We start from the raw sequence: 24,593 nt of genomic DNA on the forward strand, positions 1-24,593 counted from the left end.
CCCCGAGCCTCAGTCTCTTCATACGTGAAGTGAGATGACAATAGACTATTAACTCCCAGAGAGCCTGGTGTTATCCTCTCCACCACTGTAGCCTCAGGCCAGCTGAGTGGATGGCAACAAGTGTTTGTTGAGTGAATGAATGGGATAAAGAGATCCTTGACTTCTGTGTGTAGGAGCAATAGTTGGTACTTGTTCAGGTACAAGTGACAGACATCAATGCAGACTGGCATGAGGAAGACCGTATTGCTTCACGTCACTCACAGCCAGTGGGGTTCTAGCTTCAGGATTCGCATGCTCAGATGATGTTATTATGGGTCCATCTGCCTCTGCCTCTGCATTTTGCTTTTCCTCTCTGTCAGGGTTAGCCCCAGGCAGGTCCAGGCTTATATTTCAGCAGAAAAGAGACGATCTTGTTCTCAAAAATTCACACAAAAATCTCAGACTCGTGTCTCATTGGACAGACTCGGACCCCTTGTCCATCCCTGAACTAGTCACTGTGGCAGAGGAACATCTGATGCTCTAATTCTCCAAGCCTGTCCCTGGAGTTGACACCAGTGGAGAGGAGTAATTCTGCAAAGGAAAATCTAGGTTCTGTCTCCAGGAGAGGGGAAGTGGCTCCAAGGCAGACAGCAGGTGCCCACCACAGCACTCAACTGATATCTGAACATTTAGGCAACTCTTCCCCTCTCTGAGCTCAGTCTCTTCGAGTGTCACTGATGATAACACTGACAAAAGCCCTGCCCTTCTTCAAATCCTAGAGCTTTTGTGGGGTCCAAATGAGACCCCACAAAAATGATAATAGCTAACATTTGTTGAAGCACCACTAGGTATCTGGCCCTGTGCTAAGTAAACCTTTTACAATTTTATTTTATTTTATTTTTTATAAATTTATTTTATTTATTTATTTTTGGCTGTGTTGGGTCTTCGTTGCTGCACGTGGGCTTTCTCTAGTTGCGGGGAGCGGGGTCTACTCTTCATTGCGGTGTGTGGGCTTCTCATTGTGGTGGCTTCTCTTGTTGTGGAGCATGGGCTCTAGGCATGGGGGCCTCAGTAGTTGTGGCATGCAGGCTTCAGTAGTTGTGGCGCACGGGCTTAGTTATTCCACAGCACGTGGGATCTTCCTGGACCAGGGATTGAACCCGTGTCCCCTGCATTGGCAGGCGGATTCCTACCCACTGCACCACCAGGGAAGTCCCTACACACTTATTTTAATATTTACAACAATCTGTTTTACTGATGAGAAGCCGGTTGAACGCATTTCCAGGGCTTGTACACTGTCACACAGCTAGCAAAGGTGGAGCTGGGGTTTAAAGCAGTGCCCTCAAGCGTGAAGCTGTATATAAACTGTAAATAATTTTACAAGCATAAGGGATTATTAGTAATGGTCTGTACTGTTAATAATAGTAATTTTTAAAAACCCTGAAAGGGAAATTCAAATAAATTCAGACAAATATTTGTTTAGTACCTACTATGGGCTGATCACTCACCAGGGGCTCAGAAGGAGACACATAAATAACTGTGAAACAGGCAGACTGTGATCTAATAAAGTCATAAACACGCCCCAGGGGAGTGTGGGGAGCAAGAGATTGACTCCACGTGGGGAGGGGAGGGGTGAGGGAATCTGAAAAGGTCTCTTAGAAGAGGTAGGATTTGAGCTGAGCTTTAAAGATGAAAGGACTTCAATAAAGGGAGGAAAGAGAAAGTCAACTTTATAAGGGACCTGGAAGGATCTGAAGACCCGGAACAGAGTTCCTGGATAAGAGTTAAGCATTTCTTTGCAAAATAACTTTCACACCAGCAGGAGCTTCAAAAAGTGATCGACTAAGTGGAGGGCCACAGTTGCCATGGGAACAGAGGCAAGCTTCATCCCTGTCATTAGTGAGCATCCCTGCCTTCGAGCTGCCTAGCCAAGGCCAGGAGGCAGCGGGGTCTGCGTTGTGCTGTCCCTGAGAAGAAAAAGCCCAGCAAGATTGCTGCCCTGAGAGGCTGACTCTTGTTTCACAGGGAAGCAGAGCTGACAGGTGACATCTTGGTCTGAGAAGACAGACAGCCAGGGGAAGTCTCTGCCATGAAGGGCTTTGGGACATCGTGACTGGAGCCAGCAGTGGGGCCTCAGGGACAGGGGTTTGAGGGCAGGGAACAGGCCTGAGAGCAGGCTTCCAAGGTGGCTCCCATCCCCCTCAGGGCCTGAGGGGTGAAGCCCTTCAGGAGGCAGCTCCTCCTGGGATGCTGATGTGAGGGAGCCTCCCAGAGTATGTATCTGTGACATCTCCAGGCCCATTCAGACCTTGCAGGGACCCTGGGACTGCCAGGGCATTCCAAGTACATTGGGAGAGTTGACATTTAACCACTCAAGTGCAGAGGGGAAAATGGAAGTGAAGACACTGTTGGCAGGCCTGGTGTCTCCAACGGGAGGGAGAATGGTATGGTATTTAATACAGCAGGTGTTAGATTTTAGACCTCGGCTTAAATCCTGGCGCTGACACATCCCAGTTGCGTGACCCTGGGCAAATTACTTACTCTTTTTTTTTTGGCCATGCCACAAGGCACGCGGGATCTTGGTTCCCTGACCAGGGATCGAACCTGCACCCCCTGCAGTGGAAGTGCGGAGTCTTGACCACTGGACCGCCAGAGAAGTCCTGCAAATTACTTACTCCTTCTTTGCTTCTCAGTTCCTCCATCTGTAAGATGATGGTAATAATTTTACCTACATCATAGGACTACATGAGAATTGTGAGATAATGGATATAAAGTGTCATGCATGGTACCAGGCACATAGTAGATGTTCAATAAATGCAAGCTATTATTATTATTACTTCTGATTTTCAATCTGGTATTGATTCAGGGTTTTTTTGTTCCCCCAGGCAGGGTCTCCTTATATATTTGTGCTAAAAGCCAGTTTCTCCAAGTAGTACAATAGACGATGACCATGACAACTGTAATATAGTGATGGGACTTATTTACCTTCCATGTATCCAGTGACTATTATGAAGGAGGAAATCAAAGTTCTACTCCTAAGTGCCAGGCCAAGGGGCTGGATTTTTTACTGCAGACGGTTGGTAGCCATTGAAAATTTTGGAGGAGAGGAATGACTTGATCAGGAGAATGTGGATTTTTGTCCCTGAGGCTGTACACTTGTAGGAATAGACGCTAAATATAATGACAATAGAATCTAAGTATAATGACAATAGAATCTAAGTATAGTAACAATAATAACAATAGCTATCTGTTCTCTGAGAGCTTATTATGCACCAGGCACTGTGCTAAGAGTTTCACTTGCCTTGTCTGCTGTGATCCTGACAACAATCTTATGAGGTAGGTACTATTATTATTTCCATTTTACAAGTAAGAAAACTGAGGTACCAAGAGGTTAGCTCAGATAACTAAGTCACACAGCTAGCAAATGGCAGAGCTGGGCTGGAACACAGGTAATCTGGTTCTGACGTCTCACATTTAACCCGAACACTCTTGCCGTCTCTGAACCTGCAAGGAACTTGGAGCCCTGGGGTGGGCGGGGTGGGTTGGGGTGGTGGCAGCGCTGGTGCGCAGCCTGCCATCCTCTCTTTTAGGAGCCCCTCCATTTATCTGGATCTCAGTGGCCCCCACTCTCCATCTGATTCTCTGAGATTTCACCTCTTTCTTTGAAAGTCCCATCTCATGTGTGTGTGTGTGTGTGTGTGTGTGTGCGCGCATATCTGCATGTGTGTGTATGTGTGAGAAAGAGAGAAACTTCAGCTGACCAGTGAGGACAGAAGCCTCTGGACATCAAAGTGAGCAGAGCCTCAGATAGATGGATGGATGGGCTGGAGGCAAGCCTGGGACACGTTAAGCTAATTCTGCCCAAGGCTGGCAGAGGCCACAGCGGGAACTTCTGAGAAGGCGGAGAACAAGTCCTTTCATACGGCCTCCCTCTAGCGAGCTGGCCTTGAGGTGGGGCCGGGGTCAGGTGGGTGGAGGGTGGATGGTGTGCGGAGAGGGGAGGCCGCAGTCGGGCTGGGCAAACAGATTGGGCAGTGGCTGTGAGCACAGAGCGCCCATTGTGTATCCAGAGCTCTGCTTTCAATAATCTCCTCGGAAGAATGTTTCATTGAGAGCCAGAGAAAGGAGCCATTGAAATGCCCAGGGCCAGAGCCCCGTGAAGGGTTAAAGGCAAGGGGCTTTGGGTGCCTGGGCTCTTGTCACTCCAGGCTCAGATGTCTGATATGGGATTCTGACAGACAAGGGGCACTCAGCGAGACCACCAAGAGGGCCTGGAAGCAGGGGTCAGGGGAATGTGTGTCTCCCCTGGAAATGCAAGGGGCTGCCCCAGCATCAAGGAGGAAAGCACTTTTCCTCCCAGAACCATTTTGCCCAAATACAGCAATATCCAGCAAGAACCGGGCCTCAGCCTGCCCACTGGGGAGAACGGCTCACCTCGGCAGGCCGGTCTCTACCTGGACTTCTCACATGCACCCTTAACTGGGGCCCTGGCAATACATTCTCCATAGGGCAGCCATCCTAGCTTTCTTAAACACTTCTGACCTTACCATTAATCATTAATTAATTATAATAAATGATGCACTAGTCTAGAGCATGGGGGTTAAGGCAAGAACCAGTGGTTAGTAGACGAGGTGAACAAGGGCACCTGTGGAATTCTCTCTAGCAGAGGTCTTTACTCCTCAGTAGGAGGATACAGTCCAACTGTCAGAAAGGGAATTTCTGTGCTCCCACTTGGTGTGCTGCTTTCCTGAGTACCACTCGCCCTTTCAAACTACAGAGGCTTACGGGTCTTGAAGTGCAGGGAACATAACGCTGGCATCTGAGGGCAGTGAGGAGGAGGCAGGAGGTGGATGAGCTAGACCTGTCCCTGGGGAACATGCTCTACGGTTGCTGAGCCTGACCTCCAGCATCACAGCTGTGCAGGATCCTCATCGCCACCACGGAAACTGCAGAAGGTACTGCCTCCTGAGCCTGCAAATTCTGGGAGGACGTTCTACGATAGAAGCTGAGCTTACACCATGAACTTGTCAGAGTAGCCATTTTGGATGGAAAAAATAGTTGATGCCTTCCCCAGCTTTCTTCAAAAGAGGATCCCGGACAGGATTTAAACTCTGGAGGGCGACCCGTCATTCATTTCTATGCTGGGTTGTGATCTGGTGATGCCCTTGGTTCTGTTCGGGTAGATAATGGCTCTTTGTTTCTGCATCAAATGGCCCCAAACTCCCGGGCCTTGGGAACTCATCAGTCTGATTTTATGTTTATTCTTTTGTTTCTCCCTGATGTTTTCACTATGAAACTGTATTACTGTAAAACAGGCAGGTGCCTCATGCCACCTTCTTATGTATTCCCTCTGAGCTGCTTCCAATATTCCTGGGCTGGCAAATGAAATCATTAGCCTTATAAGAATTGTGTATGAAGTAAGAGTCAGTAGGTTTGGAGTGAGGAAGGCCTGAGGAGCTCTACTCTAAGTTAAGGGATTGAACTGTGTGACATTTTTGTCTGTCCAGAGGCCTTCTATGTTTTCTTGTAGCTCCTTGATTTGGTCCAGCAGAGACAAATTGACTTCCAGAGGATGACAACATGCATGATCTGTACATAAGATCTTTGCCAAGGTCAATTAAGTCAGAAGGAAAAATAACTGTACTAAGATAACTTTACTTCAGAGACGCCCAAACATAACGTACACAGCTACACGCCTACACACCTACACAAATACACACACACCTACGCACACACAGCCCTCTACACAAATACACACACACATACCACGCACAGCAATGAAAGTCAAAGGCACAAAAAAGACTCACCTGTGTTTCACTTTTATATCTCTGTGTCCTAAAAAATTTTCTGGGAATAAGTAATTAGAATCATAACATTTTCAGGCTGGACAGAGCTTTCAAAGTCCTTTAGCTTTGCTCCCCATTTTAGTTCAGGAATCTCTCCTATTACCTTCTGGACAGACGGGCACTTTTTCCCCTTCTTGCATAGTTCCAGTAATGAGGAACTCAGTGCTTTTTGAAGTCTGATTTCATCAATGGAAGTCTCCAACAGCAAGTAACAACACCACACCCCTGCCACATCTGATCTGCATTTTGTGTGCATGTGTTAGGCTTCTAGTAGGGTTTTAATGTAGGTGTCCTTTGGGGGTTATGGCATATGTGTGCACCTATGGGAATGGGGGGATGGAACTTCCCTGTGGATATTCCTGCTGTCAATCATCTTGGAATCATCTTGGATCCTGAGATAGAAACTGCAAAGGCTGGTTTAGCTGGAGAAGGGACTTCTGTTTCTCTGAGCCTTATTTCTTTGGCCTGAACTTAAGACGTCTTAGAGTTCTTGAGATCTACCTGGATGGGGTAGGGCTGATGGACATTGTCCCAGGGAAGAGGACAGGTAGGCATACGGTAGAGAACACAAAGGGAAGATGAGTGAGCCACATTCTGAAAGTGCCATGACCTGGATTCACATTACTCTGTATGTTTATTTCCCCTTTGTCATCCCTGAGCCTTTGGAATGTCTGGCTTCAATGTTGCACCCTGGCCCAGTTGTGTAATGGCATTAAAGGAAGAGTTGAGGGTCAGGGTTTATTTCCCTAGAACATTAGAGGGCTGGATGGAGCCCTCTGAAGCCACTGTGGGTTTCAATGATTACTGAGGGACTCTTGATAGAAATGTGAATATTGGGGAACAAGAGTCCACCCACTCTTCTCCACATGGTGATTCACCCATCACTGCCATCCTTTTATTAAGCAAGTTGCCAGATTTCCTACACAAGTAATCCCTTAAATTGGCCTGAAATCTGCTTCCCAGTAACTTTCACCCACAGGACTCAGTCTTTTCTCTCAGAAGCACAGAGAACAATCATCATAACCACTGACATTCATCAAGTGCTTACTATGTGCTGGGCATTTACTGAGCACTGTGTTGTATCTCATTTATATTATCACCCCATTTTACAGATGAAGAAATTGAGGCTGAGGGAGGCAAAATAATTTGGCCAAGGCCTGACCTCAAATAAGTGCCAGGATTTGAACTCAAGCAGTCTGATGTCAGAGCCCATGGTCTTGAACTCTCAGAAATTCTGCTTGTCTTGTCCCTGTGGCCGCTCCACAGAGATCTACAGCCCGTGGGCTGGCCTCCCTGGACCTATTTCTTCAAGCCTGAATCCTTACCCCAACCCCCTTGCTGTTTCTCCTTGTGCCATTTCTCAGGAGGAACTTGGTCAGTTCCTCCTGACCAAGGTCTGGGACAGACAATGCAAAGAATACAAAACCTAAGTCCATCTGACCTCTTGTGACCTGTCCCACTTTGACACCCTGGACAGCCTCAGGCTGAAGCCTCCGGAAGCACCATTTTAGCTGCATTCCCCTCAGGAGGCTGTATTTTTCCTGTCCATCCTCAACATTTCTTCTGCCAGAACAACAGGCTCAGTTTTCCCTTCTGATAAATCTGGTCATCCTAAATATGGGGCTTTGAGCAAACAGGAGTGGCCAGCCCCACGCAGCCCTCATTTCGAAATGCAGATTCACTTGGGCTGCTATTTTGGAGGTCTGGTTTCTTTCCCCACACACAGTGGTTTTAAAGAAAAGGGAAGGGAACACGGCAGAATATTGGCAGGGGAAAGATGCTGGGAGAGAAGACCCACCTAGGCAGTCTTTGTGTTTCAAAGTTCCCAAAACACTGGCTCTTGGAGAAGCTCTGTGAAAAAGAGGGTCCTCAGTCACATAAAATTGGGAAATACAGTTTTAGCAACCCCTACTTTCGGAGATGAGCATATTAAAGATTGAAGTTCTGGGAGTAAAAAAGGCTAACTAGTTTTGTTTAATTCAGTTTTCCCACTAAAAAATACAGCCTCGTTAAAATCTGGAAAACAATGATGCAGAGTGGAAGTTGCAAACAGGCGCCCGATGTCCTAACATATTCCTCAGATAGGTTTGATTTGGCCTGTACAGGGCTTCAATTTACTTTCTTTATTTATTATTTATTTTCCATTTACTTTAAATTAGTTACTAGCTCTTCACAATTGGAATATTTCTCATAATAATCTGGACTTGGGTGTTCTCGGAAAATCAGAAGATCTGAAAACACTGGTCCACATTCTTGCATGACAACAGTCAGCTGGACACAAGGCTGAGGTCTTTTGCTCCATGCAGCCCCTGCCTTCCTTGGCCAACACAGTGGCCTCTCTGCTTTACTCATTTGTGATACTTGCCTGGCCCAGGAGTTCCCCAACCTTGCTTTCCCTGCTGTGGAGATTTCCTTGGGTGGGTGTTGGCCTGGGCGACCTCTGAGGCCCATTCATCTATTCATCCCTGCAATATGTACTGACCCAGTTCCTGGAGCCTGTGGAGAACGAGATGTATACAACAGGTTCTGTCCTCGGGATTCTAGGGCTGCCAGTCTAAGATTCAAGCTGTCAATTGAAGAATGAGGAGGGGGAGGGGTTGGGGAGAGAGGTAAGCCCCCGGCAAGGCCAAACCTATTTCTGGTGCTTGCCAAAGTCGGTGCTTGACAAAGTCGTCCCTACTCTCCCTTGCTGTCTCTACTGCCACTCAGCCAGCCGCTGTTAGCCCCAACAGGGAAGAAGCTACCAACTTGCTCGTGATTTAGACGAGTTGCCGGCCATCTCAGGGCCTCAGTTTCACCAGCTGTAGAATGACCGGCTTGACATAGAAAATTATGCGCCTCCCTTCCATGACTGGCACTCAGAGAAGCTAAGACTCCATGATCGAGGAATGTCCGACTGGGCCATTCCAGAGCTGTTCCATCGAATTCCGAGCAGCCCCCTCCTTCCTTTCCCCAGTCTGGGCCAAGGCGGAGGCTGGAGCCAGAGGCCCCCACTCCCACCCCCGACCCGGGCTTCCCGCCCGTGGGCGGAGCCGCCGCTGGACGCCCCGCCCCTCTACCTGGGGCTCGGCCCCGGCAGATGTTACAACTTTTTCGCATTCTCTCCCGCGGTGTCCCCCACAGACCCGCCCAGCCCGTGCTTCCTCCCCCTTCCCCGCTGGGGTCCTGCCCACCACCCTACGGAGCCGACAGTTCTCGGGTCTCCGGGCGGGGCGAGAGGCCGGGCCAGGGGCTGGAGGGTCGGGAGGAGGAGAAAGGGAAAGCAGAGGCGAGAGAAATTAGGAGACGGGAGAAATCGAGCGCTAGAAGGAAGAGGGGAGTCAGAGAATGGTGGAGAGCACTTTTTGGAAGCCTCCACACCAAGTCTCAGGCTGGCCTGGCTGAACTGGGGGAGAGGGAACACGGGCGGCGCAGAGCTGGCGCTCAGGCAGCGGGAGGCAGCTCGGCGCGGGCCTGACCTCCCCAGAGCGCCCCGCTGCGGCCGCGCAGGTCAGGCCTCATAGTCCAGCCAGTCCCGGACTGGCCGCTGGGCCTCCCCCTGGGAACGCTGAGCACTCTCGCGGTGTCCGGGCGGGCTGGCGGGAGGGCGTGCGGGCCGTGCGCCCTGGGCGCGCGAGGCGGTGAGGACCTGGGAGCCCTGCGCGCCGGGACGCACAGGCCGGCATGGCGATGCACGCCCTCACCGGCTTCTCTCTGGTCAGCCTGCTCAGCTTCGGCTACCTGTCCTGGGACTGGGCCAAGCCGAGCCTAGTGGCTGACGCGCCCGTGGAGGCCGGCGAGCAGCCCTCGGCCGCTCCACGCCAGCCTCCCCACATCATCTTCATCCTCACCGACGACCAGGGCTACCACGACGTGGGCTACCATGGCTCAGATATCGAAACCCCTACGTTGGACCGGCTGGCAGCCGAGGGTGTCAAGTTGGAGAATTATTATATCCAGCCCATCTGCACACCTTCGCGGAGTCAACTTCTCACAGGCAGGTAGGCATGGCCCAAGCCACTGATGCTGGTGGTCCAAGCCCCAAATAAACCCAGCTGTAGGTTTCACTTGTACCGACATTACCCCTACTGGGAAGCTCGGGCTCACGGCCAGTTCTGTCCCCAGTTGGCTGTGATCATTAGTAAGTCCTTTGCCCTTTATGGGCCTCAGTTTCCCTACTGTATGCTGAATGGGTTGGATCATCTTTGGGGTCTTCTCCCTCTGATGTTCTAGGACATTGAAACTCCACACCATGTGAAGGAGACATCTGGTCATCTCTTTGTTAGAGGGACATGGCAGCCTCTGACACTTAGCTTTGAGTGCTGCTTCTATTTACACACCCTGAGACTATGAGCAAATCACTTAACTCCTCCAAGCCTCAGTTTTCTTGTCCATAAAATGGGGTGAACAGTTTTAAAGGAGTGGTGAGGATGAAACCAGTTGCATATAGCCTGCTTAGCTATCAATAAATGGCAGCCTCTATGTCACTGGAGGGATTAGGGTCCCCAAATTGTTTAATGACAACATTGGGAGGAAGCCAAGGAGTTGATAGGTGGAGGAGAAAGACACACACAGGAGGCAGTGGCCTGTGTAGCCTTAGGCTAGTCACTTCATTTCTCAAAGCCTCTGTTTTTTCATCTGCAAAATCCTCCCAAGTTGTCTGGGGGCCCCAAGGAGACGTGCTGCTTTCTCCATAAGGAGTTGTCCACAGGCAAGGTGGTAGGATTACAGGATTAAAGGAGCAGGGAAACAGGAGGCGGATGTGTGTGTGTGTGTGTGTGTGTGTGTGTGTGTGTGTGTGTATGTGTGTGTGTAGAAGGCAAAATGCTGGCCACTTAGGAGAAAATCCTTTGGCACAGCTGAAGCTAATCCTTGGATGGGGCATGCTTTCTCCCAAGTTCTACCCAAAAGTTACTAGTGTGATCTCAGAAACCAGAGCCGTAGTCTCCCTGTTTCCTGGATGGGAGAAGCTGAGGCACAGAATCAGAGAGGGCCAAACTCGATGCCTGTGCCAAACTTCGGGGTCTGTAGGAGAGAGGACTGAGAGGCCAGGTGCTTTAGAGGGGCCCTGGAGCTGGGAGTCAAAAGGGACGCCTTTTCTTTCTTATGTCTGCTGCTCAGCATTGAGCTCTAGGAACTGGGAAAGAGAACAGGAAAGATAAAGGGACACCAGTGTAAGTGTCGAGGGATGGGGGCTGATGGTAAAGACCAAGTGTTGACCAACCTCCAGAAGAGGGAGGAGGAATCTGCATTCCTGGGAGTTGTGCACATGTTTGCATTTCTCTCCAAGAGATGACTTTTGGTTTAAGCAGGGGAATGAACAGCATGCAGAGCAGCAGCGTTCCAGCCCCCACAGCTGCCCCCCCTCCCCGAATCTGCAAAGTTAGCTGAGCGTGGCTAGGCAGCGTCTGCCCTCCGCCCCCTGCAGCTGGCTCCATATGACTGATGCTGACTACTCGCATTAGTGTTTGTTAGTGCGTCCAGTAGTGTTTGGTAAAGCCGGAGAGAGACAGTTTCCTGCGTTACTCACTTGCAGACAGGATGCGGTGACTTAGCTGGCCCACCCACTTTATGAACCAGTGTTCCATGGCGCCCAGCCCCTATGAAGAGAGGGTCGCTGTGACTCAGGGGCCTAGGGTACTTCCTGTATCAAATCTAATTGTTCATTAGCTTGACTGAGGTCTGCAGAGGCCACGTCACTGACAGATTTTGAGTGTGAGTCGCAGAGACCTGGGCTCAAGGCTCAGCTCCACTGCTTGCCAGCAGTCTGATCTTGGGCCCGTTGCTGCACTTTTGGGAGTCTCAGTTTCGTCTCCTGTAGAATGGAGCTAATAGCAATCTTCACTGTAGGTATCTTATGCAAAGTAAGTGAAATAGTGTGTGTGGCATATAGTGTTAAAAATGGCAGTAATGGGACTTCCCTGGTGGCGCAGTGGTTAAGAATCTGCCTGCCGATGCAGGGGACACGGGTTCGAGCCCTGGTCCGGGAAGATTCCACAACTAAGCCCATGTGCCACAACTACTGTGCCTGTGCTCTAGAGCCCGTGAGCCACAACTGCTGAGCCCATGTGCCACAACTACTGAGGACCTCCCGCCTAGAGCCTGTGCTCCGCAACAAGAGAAGCCACTGCAATGACAAGCCCGTGCACCGCAACGAAGAGTAGCCCCCGCTCGCCATAACTAGAGAAAGCCCATGTGCAGCAACGAAGACCCAACGCAGCCATAAATAAATAAATAAATAAATAAATAAATGGCAGTAGTAGCTAATGATAGCTAACAACCAAAACAGCTTTTTTTTTTTTTGCGGTCTCCTTTGGAGAGGGACACAATTCAACTCACCCCAGCAGTGAAGTAGCGGGGCCAACAGGCTCCAACTCTTTTTTTTTTTTTTTTTACGTTTTTTTTCTTTTTAAAATTTATTTTATTTTTTGGCTGCATTGGGTCTTCGTCGCTGTGCGCGGGCTTTCTCTGGTTGCCGCGAGTGAGGGCTACTCTTCGTTGCAGCGCGCAGGCTTCTTATTGCGGTGGCTTCTCTTGTTGCGGAGCACAGGCTCTAGGCGCAAGGTCTTCAATAGTTGTGGTGTGGGGGCTTCAGTAGTTGTGGCTCGTGGGCTGTAAAACACAGGTTCAGTAGTTGTGGCACACAGGCTTCGTTGCCCCGTGGCATGTGGGATCTTCCTGGACCAGAGCTCGAACCCATGTGCCCTGCATTGGCAGGCGGATTCTTAACCACTGTGCCACCCGGGAAGCCCAAAACAGAAAACCCCACCCCAGTGCCTGGCTTAAAGTTGTAAGGAATTTAGGTCTGGGCTTGACTTTGATGCCCGGGAGTGAGAAAAACGTGTGGGATTCTAATACACGTGTGAAGTTCCAGGCTTCTTATTTAGTTTGGGACTTGTAAGACTTGAGTAAAGGCAAGACACCCTAAGCAGATCACATGGGTGCCTTGACCACAGAAGGAAAGGGATATGAATGAATAAACGAGGAATGCAGAGTTCTGTTAATCATTTGCTCCTGCCTCAGGGTGTTAGTCTGTGTGGGTGACCTGGATCTAGGGGCCACATAAACTTGTGGGCAGGCACATGAGAACTGGTCTCATAAAATTTGGAAACTGGAAGGTTTTTAGAGGTGTCCCATTCCAACCAACTCACTCCTACACATGACAAACTGAGGCCTCCATGGGGGAAGAGAAGTGGCAGCCTAGTTTGCCAGAAGATGGTCTGTGCTTGGACTCTGATTGGATTTATGTTCAAGTCCTGGCTCTGCTCCTGACCACTGAGTGACCTTGGGCAAGGTCTTTCCCCTCCTCTGGACTTTAGTTTCTTTTTAAGTTGAGGTGAATAAACTAGAAAATGACTTGGGTCCCTTCTGGCTCTAAAATCCTTTGAGGGCCATTCTTCATTCATTCATTTTGTATTGAGTGTCCTTGAAACATCACCTGAATGCTAGGAATACAAGGATGAGTAAGGGACAGTCTCATTAAATATCATCGGGCCCAGGGCTTCCCTGGTGCCGCAGTGGTTGAGGGTCCGCCTGCCGATGCGGGGGACACGGGTTCGTGCCCCGGTCCGGGAGGATCCCACATGCCGCGGAGCGGCTGGGCCCATGAGCCATGGCCGTTGGGGCTGCGTGTCTGGAGCCTGTGCTCTGCAACAGGGGAGGCCGCAGCAGTGAGAGGCCTGCGTACCGCAAAAAAAAAAAAAAAAGGGGGTGGGGAAAGGGGAAAATATCATCAGGCCTAAGAGCATGTACAGATGACTGAGTGGAATCCTATGGCCAAGTTGGACCAATGAAGATTTGTATGAAATGCTGTGGTAACCCAGAAGCAAAAGTGACTCATTCTTTGAGTGAGAAACTTTACAGTGAGGGTAGCATTTGGGCTGGGCGTTTACGAGTGAATAGGAGTTTTCTTGGGAGTGTAAGACTTGCTCTAGGCCCCATGGCAATTTAGTAGCTTAGAGTGTAGGGACTCTGAAACCTAGAGTCAGACTGCTGGGGATACAAATCCCAACTCCAGTTACTAATTGTGTGAATCACTGGACAAATGACTTAATTTACTGAGGCTCAGTTTTCTTATCTGGGAGATGGGAATAATAATAACGATAGGCACCCCCTAGGTTACGGTTAGGATTTAGTGAGATAATTCCTATAAAGGGCTTAGCACAATGCTGAGCATACAGCAAGTGCTTGGTGTCAGCTTTTATTATTGTTGTTGTTATGATTAGCCTGCGTTCAACTCTTAACTCCCCAACTTCCTAGCTGTGTGATACTGCACGGGTGGTTTAACCATTCTGAGCTTTATTCTCCTCATCTGTAAGATGACAATGATACCTGCTTCAGTTGATTTTGAGGATTCAATGAGATAATGAGTTTGAAGTGCTTGGCACATCTGATAAACACCTACTGCTTACTGTTACTTTGCTTACTGGTAGTGCTTGGATCAGAGCCTAACTCAGGGTGAGTGTTGGGGGTTGGGTGGCCAGAGCAGTGGTTTCTGGCTCACTGGTGCCTTCTGTGTCCTCCCCTCTTCCCACCAGATACCAGATCCACACAGGACTGCAGCATTCCATCATCCGCCCTCGGCAGCCCAACTGCCTGCCCCTGGACCAGGTAACGCTGCCCCAGAAGCTGCGGGAGCTGGGTTACTCTACCCACATGGTGGGCAAGTGGCACCTGGGCTTCTACCGGAAGGAGTGCCTGCCCACCCGCCGGGGCTTTGACACCTTCCTGGGCTCGCTCACAGGCAACGTGGACTACTACACCTATGACAACTGCGATGGCCCGGGGGTGTGCGGCTTTGACCTGCACGAGGGCGAGAGTGTGGCCTGGGGGCTCAGCGGCCAGTACTCCACTCTGCTCTATGCCCAGCGCGTCAGCCACATCCTAGCCAGCCACAGCCCCCGGCGGCCCCTCTTCCTCTATGTGGCCTTCCAGGCGGTCCACACACCCCTGCAGTCCCCCCGTGAGTACCTATACCGCTACCGCACCATGGGCAACGTGGCCCGGCGGAAGTACGCGGCCATGGTGACCTGCATGGATGAGGCCGTGCGCAATATCACCTGGGCCCTCAAGCGCTATGGTTTCTATGACAACAGTGTCATCATCTTCTCCAGTGACAATGGTGGCCAGACCTTCTCGGGGGGCAGCAACTGGCCGCTGCGAGGACGCAAGGGCACTTACTGGGAAGGGGGCGTGCGGGGCCTGGGCTTCGTCCACAGCCCCCTGCTCAGGCGAAAGCGATGGACAAGCCGGGCACTGGTGCACATCACTGACTGGTACCCGACCCTGGTGGGTCTGGCGGGTGGCACCACCTCGGCGGCTGATGGGCTGGACGGCCATGATGTGTGGCCAGCCATCAGCGAGGGCCGGGCCTCGCCACGCACGGAGATCCTGCACAACATTGACCCGCTCTACAACCATGCCCGGCATGGCTCCCTGGAGGGTGGCTTTGGCATCTGGAACACTGCTGTGCAGGCCGCCATCCGCGTGGGTGAGTGGAAGCTGCTGACGGGAGACCCGGGCTATGGCGATTGGATCCCACCCCAGACACTGGCTGCCTTCCCCGGCAGCTGGTGGAACTTGGAGCGGATGGCTAGCGCCCGCCAGGCTGTATGGCTCTTCAACATCAGTGCTGACCCCTACGAACGGGAGGACCTCGCTGGCCAGCGGCCGGATGTGGTCCGAGCCCTGCTGGCCCGCTTGGTGGACTATAACCGCACAGCCATCCCCGTGCGCTACCCGGCTGAGAATCCCCGAGCCCATCCTGACTTTAATGGGGGTGCTTGGGGGCCCTGGGCCAGTGATGAGGAAGAAGATGAAGAAGAGGAGGAAGGCAGGGCTCGAAGCCTTTCCCGAGGGCACCGTAAGAAAAAATGCAAGATTTGCAAGCTGCGATCCTTTTTCCGTAAACTCAACACCAGATTAATGTCCCACCGGATCTGATGGGGGGAAGTGAGGTCCTTCCCCACACAAGCCTGGCCCTGGTCCTCACCAGCGAGGGGCCCCAGATCAAGTCCTCATCTGCAGGGAAATGGAGGGCATAGAACCCCTCAGTTGAAGGGTGGGGAGCTAGGTTTAGGAGTCAGGAGAGAGTAAACTAGACTGGGATCCCTGGGTCCCAGTCCCACCTCTCTGTTGACTTGCTCTGTGACCTCGAGTGACCTGTGTGAGCTCTCTGGGCCTCAGTTTCCTCATCTGGAGAATGAGCTCTAACAGCTTTGTCGCTCTGTGGTGTGGACCTGGTGCCTGGGGCTGTGGTGGGGTCCCCATCAACTTGGTCACGTCTTAGCTCACTTAAGGCCTTGTTCTTGAACCCTGGACCTCTGTGGTACTTCTTGGGCGAGGGACCACCTGGAGGCAGCTCCAGGCCTGGACCCCAGCCGAGGCGTGGTGATGTGGCCGCTCTCTGAAGGGATCCCCTGAGTGCTGAGGTTGGAGGTGCAGGGACCCGGGGGTGACCTTCCTGGATCTTCTTGTGGCCTGGGTTAGTCCTGGGAACAGACTAGTGGTGGTGAGCTCCTCTTCCTGGGAGGGAAGGAGAGGACTGGGCATGGCTATTAGCTCCTGCAGGATCAAGCTGCGAAAAGAGCCGGGCACCAACAATCAGGACATCTGGGTTCTACTCTGACCTTCGGCCCAGTCCTTTTCCCCTGGGCCTCTATTTCCCCACCTGCAATGGGAGTGCTAGCCCTGGCTCTGCCTACCTCACAGGCCTGTAGAGGACTGGCCGAGGTAATGGTTGTGGAGGAACCCGTGAACTTGATTAAAACGCAGTAACACGGAAGCAAGGGCTGCAGTGCGGTTGTGAGCTCATGTGGGTGTGTGTACGTGCGTCCTGGGCCAGGCGTGAGCTCACTGTTGGTCCAGGGAATGGGAGAGGAGGTGGGCACCCTGGGCAGCGGCAGAACGTATGGGACCTGGTCACAGAGCCACTGTGGGACCTCGGCAGATCTCAGGCCTGCTCCGGGCCTCACTGTCCCTGTGTACAGTGGACGAGCTGAGAGCCCTCCCCCTAGGTGTTCTGGGTGCCCCTAGGTGAGTGAGTGTTGGGGGACACGGGCTGGGCAGTGGGGAGAAGAGGCATGGGGGTCTCGGGGCTCGCTGGCTGTGTAGCGAGCCTCTATCCGCACACTGCGTTCTGCATATCTCCCTTCAGCTTCCAGTCGGTGCAGCATGTGTAGGCGAAAGCCCTGCTGTGAATTTTGAAAATAGTTATTTTTGTCTCTGGCAAAGGAGGCCTGTTAGGACTCGTCAGCATGTGGATGAGCGGGACGGGTGGGGTGGGTGCGGTGCAGTGAGGGGGCTTCAAGAATTGGTTACAGAGCTGCATCACTACTGCAGTGGTTGCTGAGCCCAGGAGGGAGGGGCCGGCCTGGGGCTGTGGGGTGGAAGTGACCATGCATGTCCTGGGGCCCTTCCTCCCAGACCTGCTCTCTTTACCTCTTATGGCCTCCCCACAACTGGAACCCTTCTCTGTCTCCAGGATGTTGATGCCTGGGTCATGATGGGGCTGGGGCCTCTGGGTTCCGGCCACCCCCAGTTCTTCTGCCTGCTCTGGAGGAAAACTCTGAAGTCCCAGTTCTGGCATACCCCAGGGATGGGTTTTCCATGGTCTGCCCACGACCCAAGATATTCCAGCTCTGCCGGGTCCTTGTCCCAGCTGCGTGGGCTTGCCCCTTCCAGAGTGGCATGGGTTCAGGGCTCCCCTGCCGCCCCAGGCTTACACCAGTTGAGTGGAGGTCTCTCCCGTGTCTGCTGAGTTGGCCCTGCCCAAGGTGGCCCAGCCTCCAGCTCCAGCCCTGCTTCTCTTCCTGGGTCTCTGCCTTTTGGGGCCACAAGTGCAGGACCATAAAAGACCAATTTCTGCTCTTCCCTAGGCACCAAGGCCTACCCCCTGTGGCCAATCTGGCCCCAAACATGGAGAGTCCAGCTGGGGCTGGGGGCTAGGGGCTGGTGCCTGCTCCCCATGCCCTGAGAAGGAGGCTTGATCTTATCTTAAACCCAGCCTAGAGCTCATCTGCCTCAGAGTCCTGCCTAACCCAGAACCCAGCTAACAGCCCAGGAGCCCCACTCAAGCTTCAGCTTGTAACCCCACACACAGCCCAGCAGTCCCCAAGCCTGCCTAACTGGGGCATCGGCTGCTGGCCGGGGCCTGGGATTGGTTGCTCAGGTTGAGGAGCAACTCAGGGCTCAGGGCATTGTGATGAGAGGCTCAGCCTGCTTGCTGTGGCTTCTGCTCTGCCCAGCAATCAGCATGGCCCCCGACCCCCTTCTTCCCACCCCCTCTGGCTCCTGCCTTCCCCCCAGCCAGGGCACTTGGGTCTGGACTCTGTGTCAGGCTCTTGAATAGCATCTCCAAGCAGATGCTTGCACCACCTATGGTGAAGAGGGATGGAAGGAAGGGCAGGACAGAGGCAGCTCTGGCCCCTTAGGGGAGTGGAGCCTGGAGATGCCGGACAGGCCCCCTCTTTCCCCCTCGGCTGGACCAGATGACAGCAGATCTGCCAGCCAGATAGGTTAGAGCCAGGGGCAGCCCTGTCGGAGTTGGGCCCTGTCTATGGAGCCCTGGACAGGGATGATCAGTCCCCTACGAGCCAGGAGAGAGCCCTAACCTGGCTGGAGGAGCAGGGCTCTGGGCCTAGGCACTATTTCTTCTTCTTGGTTGGTGCCTTTAGGTACCTTGGGACCTAGGCAAGTAGCCCTGAGTGCAGGAAAGAGCAGGGCAGGGAGGGGAAGGGAAGGAGCACTGCTGGGAGAGTCAGGCATTCTGGCTTGTCGTCCTGACTGCCCCGGACTTGTGCGACTGCAGGAGGGCAGCTTCCTCTCTCTGGACCTCAGTCCCCTGTCTGTAAGGGGCCTGGTCCACCTCAGGGCCCTTCCAGCGTTAGTGGAGTCTAAGGAACACAGGGTAGGGTGCTGAAGTCAAACAAACCTTATGTTGGTTAAGTCCCACCACATCTCTGCAAAATGGGTGATGATTGTACCTCTCTCACGGACATTTGTTATGAGGTATAAATAGTGCAATATGTAAAGTGCTTAGCACAGGGCTTGGCTCTAAAGTGGAAAGAACTATTTTTCACGTCCTTGGAGTCAGTGAAGGAACATCTTGTCTTTATATTTCTCAGGAAGGAATGGAGGCCCCACTGGGAAAAAGACCTGCCATACACACTGACAGCCAATGGCAGGACTTGAACTTGGGTCCTCGAGCTGCAGGTTGTGCTGTGCAGACATGGGCCCAGTAGCTGTGGTTCTCTGTCCCTTGGCTCCCTGTGTCCCTCTCCCCTGCAAGGAGTGCCACGTATGTGGGACACCTCAGGGGACTGAGCTGCTCCCTGACCCCTGGCTCCTCTCCCTTCTGAGTGCGAGGCTGGCATGACTTACTGCAAGTAATGAACCAAATCACTCTCCACCTAGACCCTCTGCAGAATCATTTCTCTCTTGGCCCACTTTCTACCGATTCTGCCCCCATGCTCACTGCCCTTAATGGGACAGGCCTCGTGGGGACCGTGCAGATGGCACGTTTACTGTGGTGCCTACCCAGGCCCTGCAGGACCCTGAGGCACTCGGGTGTGTGTGTGAGAGCATACGTGGAGGCTGTGCAAGGTGGGATTTGAGTCGGGTGTCACCCCCTGCTGTGGCCCAGGAACTTGGCCCTGGTCCCCGTTTGTCCCTCTCCAGCTCCACGGGGTATAGCCTGTGTTCCAGTTCCCTGTCCTAGCGTGTCAGAGCCAAGCTCAGTGCCCTCCAGGGCTCCCGCCCCTGGCCACCAGCAAGTGGCAGGCAGGCCTGCTCTTGAGTACCGCACGCAAGTTGCAGCTGGGGGCACACGTGCTGGCTCTCCTGCTGCCACATCCCTGGGAAGTGGGGAGTCTGGCAGGAACAGTCCCCCTGCTGCAATCAGCGGCTCGTGCTCTCAGCACCACCGAGGCAGGGCTGGCTCCTTGCTGCCTGCTGCCACCGGGCACAGCTGCCAGCCTCTCGGGCTCAGGGGAGGCAGTGAATTAGCGGTTGTGGCTCCTTGGCAGGGCAAGTTATAGTCAGGTTGGGGGTGCCTGTCTGAGGCAGTGCCCATACCCCTGTGCTAGGCTCTCGAAGGTTTGGAGGGGTGTGTGTGTGTGTGTGTGTGTGTGTGTGTGTATAAGAGAGTTGCCAAGGAGACCTTTTCCTCTTCTCCCTTCTCTTCCTCCCTCTCCGTCCTTTCCAGGCATCTCGGCACCATCAGGATCCTACAGCCTGGGTCCTGCCCATCCCCCCAGGACCGTGTGCACAGGATCCAGGCCAGCACCGGGAGGGAGAGAAGGATGACAGACTGAGAGAAAGAGAGGAAGGGAGATAGAAACAAGAAAGGGGATGAAAAGGAATAGGAAGGATAGGGACACCTGAGAAGGAAGAGCTCAAGGAAGGAAAGGAGGGGTGAGGAGAGGGGAGAGGACCAGGCCAGCTCCAAGCCAAGCAGGACTATCACCTCCTTTATTTAGAACACTAGATTCCCATTAATACAGCCTCAGGGCACAGTTGCCTTTTGTCTTATTTGTTAATTTCTAAAGCACCATTAGGTTGACACCTGACAAGCTGGAGGTCTTGTGACCCCTGCCTTCTAGCCCCAGTCCTTTGTTCTACGGGAATTCTGCAAACCAGGCCAGATCAAGGTGGTGTTCAAACCATGAGCTCAACTCCAGTGGGGACTCAGAGAATGGTGCCCAAACTGCTGGGACTTGAATATAGTGATGTGTACTTGCATGATTGAGAGAGAGCAGTGTGAAGACGGAGGGACTTTTGAGTCCCTTAATAAGAATAATTTCCCATCTATTGAGCATTTACAGTGTCAGACCCTGCGCTCCTCTCATTTAATCCTAAGAACAGCCCTGGAGCTAGGGAATGTTTTACTCTATTTTGCAGATTAAGAAATTGAGACACAGGGAAGCTAGGATACCCATCCCAAATCACACAGCCTATAGGTCATGGAGTCACTCTAACCACTGCAGAACGCTGCCTCTCCTCTCCTCTGGGCAATGATGCAAGTGCCCTCAGTGGTGACTGAGGACTGTTCCAGTGCTTTCATGTGTGGTAGCCATCCCCTCCTGGGGACAGGATAGAGGGTCTGGGACACGGAGGTGGCGGTGCAGCCCTTCCTCCAGTTGCGCGCATTCACCTCTAGTGGTATTCTGTGCCCTGCCCGCTGCCCACTGGCTGTGCAGCCCCCGAGCAAAGGGCTCTCTTCTCTGCCTCTGAATTGCAACGTTGGCGGCAGAAGCAGGAAGCGTATTGTGCGCAGAAACAAAACTGAGTGGTTTTTCCTTTTTCTGAAGGTGGTAATGGTGCAATTAGTGGCTAAGCCATTACTCCCTCCTCCCTGGCCCTCCTTTCCTCCTTCCCCTCTGCCTCCCTCCTATTTCTCTCCTGGGAAGAAGTGGCTGCATCAGAGTCAACTCCATCATTTTCTCCCACTCCCAACTCTCAGGAAGAGGGCAGAATTGTTGGGGGGGGGGTACCCAGATTTCTCCAGGGGCTCCTGGACCTAGGGTAATGAGTCAGAGGTCTGCCGGGGTTGTGGATGACCAACAAGCAGACAATGTGTCCAGAAAGTGAGGTGACCATTAAGGCAATTTGGAGGTTCAGAATGGGTGGGTTAGAAACCTAGAGGGTTTGGATCCTGGATCCTTTCATCCTGTGCTCATTGTGGGCAAGTGCCGGCATGAGACCTCAGCCTGGTGGGCTGTGAAGTGAGCTTGAATGGAGGAGGTGGGTGTGAAGGTCTGAGATTCTGAGTTCAAGCTAGAGCGATTGGGGTGGTGATGGTCTCACTTTAGACCTTCCTTTTCCTCTTCTAGAAACTAAAAAGAGGCCCCATAGTTACATACTCCCCAAAGGCCTCTACAGCCCTCAGCCTGCTCTATCTTCACAGCCTTCCTCTGCAGTGGCAACTTTGTTCTGTTTTGTAGAAAAGGAGCTAGAGGCTCAGAGAGGGGCTGTGACTTTCTCAGCATCACACAGTTAATATATGTTAGGACTGGAATTGAATTCAGATCTTTAAATGCCAGTCCTTTTCCTTTTTAACCCCCCGGGCCTTGGGGTGAGATCTTGAGGCCATAGATATGGTTATTGCCCTGAAGAGTTGAAATTGGCCAGGAAAGTACCCACAAAATTTGGGAATGAGGATTTTAGGGCAGGTCCGAGGCCACTCCCCTCCAAGCCAGGCCATGCTTCCCTCCCCACTGCCACCTCCACCTCTTTCACCTTGACTTGAAGCACAAGCAGAAACTGGGACATGAGCCCCAGGAGACCAGATCTCCATGGCCCCTCTGGTGGCCTGGGGTAAGGGAGTGGTTATGGAAGAGACCTCAGTAGGGGACCAATTGTCATAGCTGAGAGGGGTTGGGGTGAGCAGGCAGCCAGGGATGTTCCCTCCAGAATCCTGATAGCTCCTCTGCACTTCCCCCTAGCTAGAGTCCCAGTGTGATGGACCAGGTGGCAAAGAACAGAGAGAGAGAGAGAGAGAGAGAGAGAGAGAGAGAGAGAGAGAGAGCAAAATAAGAAAGACAGAGGAAGAGGCAAAAAAAAAAAAAAAGAGGAGAGCCGAGAGATAGTCACAGAGGCTACGGTGATCCACTGAGAGAGAGAGATCCCAGTGAATTAGCCATCGTTTCCCTGTAAACCTTAGAACCTGGCTGTTGCCAGGGCAACGGGGCAATACCTGTCTCTCCAGAGGAGATGAAGTTGCCAGGGTAACTGCATCCTGTCTTTCCGCGGGACCATCCTAGAATGTGGCACCCACCGGCCGTTACCATGGCAACTGCCTTTTTGCCCCACTTAATCCCATCTTGTCTGTTATAAGGGCCCCACAGTTGGAAGTGGGGGAGGTGGGAAGATTGAAGATTACTTGTGGACTAAGTTTGTTCTCCTTCCCCTCCTCCAACCCCTCCCTTGGTCCATCACCTCGGGGGTGCTGGGTCCACCCACCCCTGGGTCCACACAGGCCTGCAGTACTGTGTGCAGTAGGGCCAGGGAGTCCGGGAGCAGGTTTTGAAGTGGAAGGCAGGCAGGTGTTGGGGAGGCAGTTACCGGGGCAACGGGAACAGGGCGTTTCGGAGGTGGTTGCCATGGGGACCTGAATGCTGACGAAGACTCGCGAGGCTGTGAGCAGCCACAGTGCTCTGCTCAGAAGCCGCGGCTCGTCAGTCAAGCCGGTTCTCAGTTTGCACTTGGCAGCACGGGCAGGCGAGTGGCCCCTAGTTCCGGGAACAGAGCAGCGGCACCCCAGTCCTGGTCCTCCAGCCCCAAGCCTCGCCTGCCCACCCAGCGCCAGAATGGCCACCATCACCTGCACCCGCTTCACGGAAGAGTACCAGCTCTTCGAGGAACTGGGAAAGTGAGTTGCACCTCAGAGAGTCATGGAGGGCTCAGGGGGTCAGTGTCACGGGTGGAGGTGTGCACCTGCAGTGCTTCCAGTGCACACACAGGGAGGAAGGCTGCATGTGTTTGGGGGCACTTGTATGTGCAGAGTGCCTAGAGCCAGGTGCGGGCATGTTTGCCAAGATGAGCCAAGGGCAGCCCGGCGTGTGTGTGCGTAGAGGTGAAGGGTTGACAGTGCATGGCAGTGTCTGTGCGTGTACACACACACACATACACACACAAATGCACATGACCTGGGCACACACAGATTCTTAGAAACAGGATTAAAAAAGGATCTTCCCAGTCAGCTGAGTCTAAGGCTGGAATCCCCTGTTGAGTTTCTCTTGAGGTGGCCATCTCCCTCAACTTGGTTTCTTCTGGTGACAGAGAGCTCACCACCTCCCGGGTAGTTCCTCCTGCTTTTAGGCACCTACAGCAGCTGTGCAGAGTGGCCAACTTCTCCCTGTAAGCACATCCACTCCCCACCTCCCCGCTGCCAGCTCCTGCCAGGGGTGAGGGCAACGGTACAGCAGGGGTTAATAACGGAGCCACTGGTGAGGCTTCCTGGGTGTTGGGAGGAGGGGAGGGGCAATCAGGCGAGTGGTGGGGGACACTGCTGTTGCAGGGGCTAGTGATGTGAGGGTGCACCAGTCTGGTCCCTTGGCAAAGTTGTCCAGCCCCAGAGCTCATTTCCTGCCTCTGATGACTGGTGTAGAGAGAAGGGTTGGGAGGATGCAGGGGGTGGAGAGCCCTTTGGGGTAGCCCCATAGATTGTGGAGTGTCAGGGAAGCATTCCTGGATGCCACCAGCTAAGTCTGTGGAGGATCTGGGGATGGATCCATGGTAGGGGTACAGTTTAGAGGGAGTTTTCCCCGTGGGCAGAGCAGCTCCAATACCCTGGGTGGTCCCCGCCGTAGCAGCAGGAGTGCAGGGGAGAGGGGCCCTGTGAGCAAGTATATGCTGCTGTGAGGTCTGGATGTGCACACACAGGGGTGTGCTTTGATGTGTGTTGCTGCGTGAGGACTGACTCTGGGGTACACTTGCATGCACTGAAAAGGTGTGCAAGTGTTCACGTGTGTGTGTGCACCAGAAGGGAGGTACTGGTGTGTGCTTCATGTGTAAGGCCTGAAAATGCAAGTGTGCCTTGCAGGGGTGGGTGGAGGCAAGTGGCACAAGCAGGTCCATTGGCTGGTTTGCAGGGGAATGAAGGAGTGTACATGCGTCACTGTGTGTACACATGTATGGCCGGTCAGAGCTGTATGCACATCAGTTGTGTGTAAATATATGTTTGTGTAAGGATGCACGTGTGGGACTTGGGCTCACTGGTGTTCCTGTGAGGTCTGGACATGCACGTCTGTGAGGAACAGGGGGAAATGCCCACGGGAAGGTTTATGTGTG

The 24,593-nt window shown here is 52.8% G+C and overlaps 2 protein-coding genes across 6 annotated transcripts in view; both read left to right on the plus strand.

Moving 5' to 3' along the window:
- The first annotated feature begins 3,280 nt into the window (after positions 1 to 3,280).
- ARSI (arylsulfatase family member I) lies at positions 3,281 to 16,589 on the plus strand. Of its 3 annotated transcripts, XM_067032076.1 has the most exons (3): positions 3,300 to 3,315; positions 9,527 to 9,805; positions 14,342 to 16,583. In XM_067032076.1, exons 1-3 carry the CDS (start codon positions 3,311 to 3,313, stop codon positions 15,744 to 15,746), a joined length of 1,689 nt encoding a protein of 562 aa, XP_066888177.1. In that variant the 5' UTR covers positions 3,300 to 3,310; the 3' UTR covers positions 15,747 to 16,583. The 3 variants fall into 3 exon arrangements, with proteins under 3 accessions (XP_066888178.1, XP_066888177.1, XP_058917512.1); XM_067032077.1 differs by lacking the exon at positions 9,527 to 9,805 and having other exon boundaries at positions 3,281 to 3,315; XM_059061529.2 differs by lacking the exon at positions 3,300 to 3,315 and having other exon boundaries at positions 8,921 to 9,805; positions 14,342 to 16,589.
- Positions 16,590 to 22,411: 5,822 nt separating this feature from the next.
- CAMK2A (calcium/calmodulin dependent protein kinase II alpha) overlaps positions 22,412 to 24,593 on the plus strand; it is a 65,984-nt gene continuing 63,802 nt past the window's right edge. Inside the window, exon 1 of one of the 3 annotated variants that reach the window (XM_067032079.1) lies at positions 22,412 to 23,172. In XM_067032079.1, coding sequence (XP_066888180.1) covers positions 22,916 to 23,172 — 257 coding nt within the window. In that variant the 5' untranslated portion in view covers positions 22,412 to 22,915. The remainder of the gene's footprint in view (positions 23,173 to 24,593) is intronic. The other 2 variants (XM_059062394.2, XM_067032078.1) reach the window with 2 other exon arrangements.

The sequence above is a fragment of the Kogia breviceps genome, chromosome 4 (assembly GCF_026419965.1).
Source record: "Kogia breviceps isolate mKogBre1 chromosome 4, mKogBre1 haplotype 1, whole genome shotgun sequence".
Taxonomy (NCBI): Eukaryota; Metazoa; Chordata; class Mammalia; order Artiodactyla; family Physeteridae; genus Kogia; species Kogia breviceps.

What these genes read in the sequence shown, in the direction of transcription:
- ARSI (XM_059061529.2), top strand. Translation starts at nt 9,489, where the DNA reads ATGGCGATGCACGCCCTCACCGGCTTCTCTCTGGTCAGCCTGCTCAGC. An exon ending in AGTCAACTTCTCACAGGCAG is followed by an intron (nt 9,806 to 14,341) that starts GTAGGCATGGCC and finishes TCTTCCCACCAG; the next exon opens with ATACCAGATCCACACAGGAC.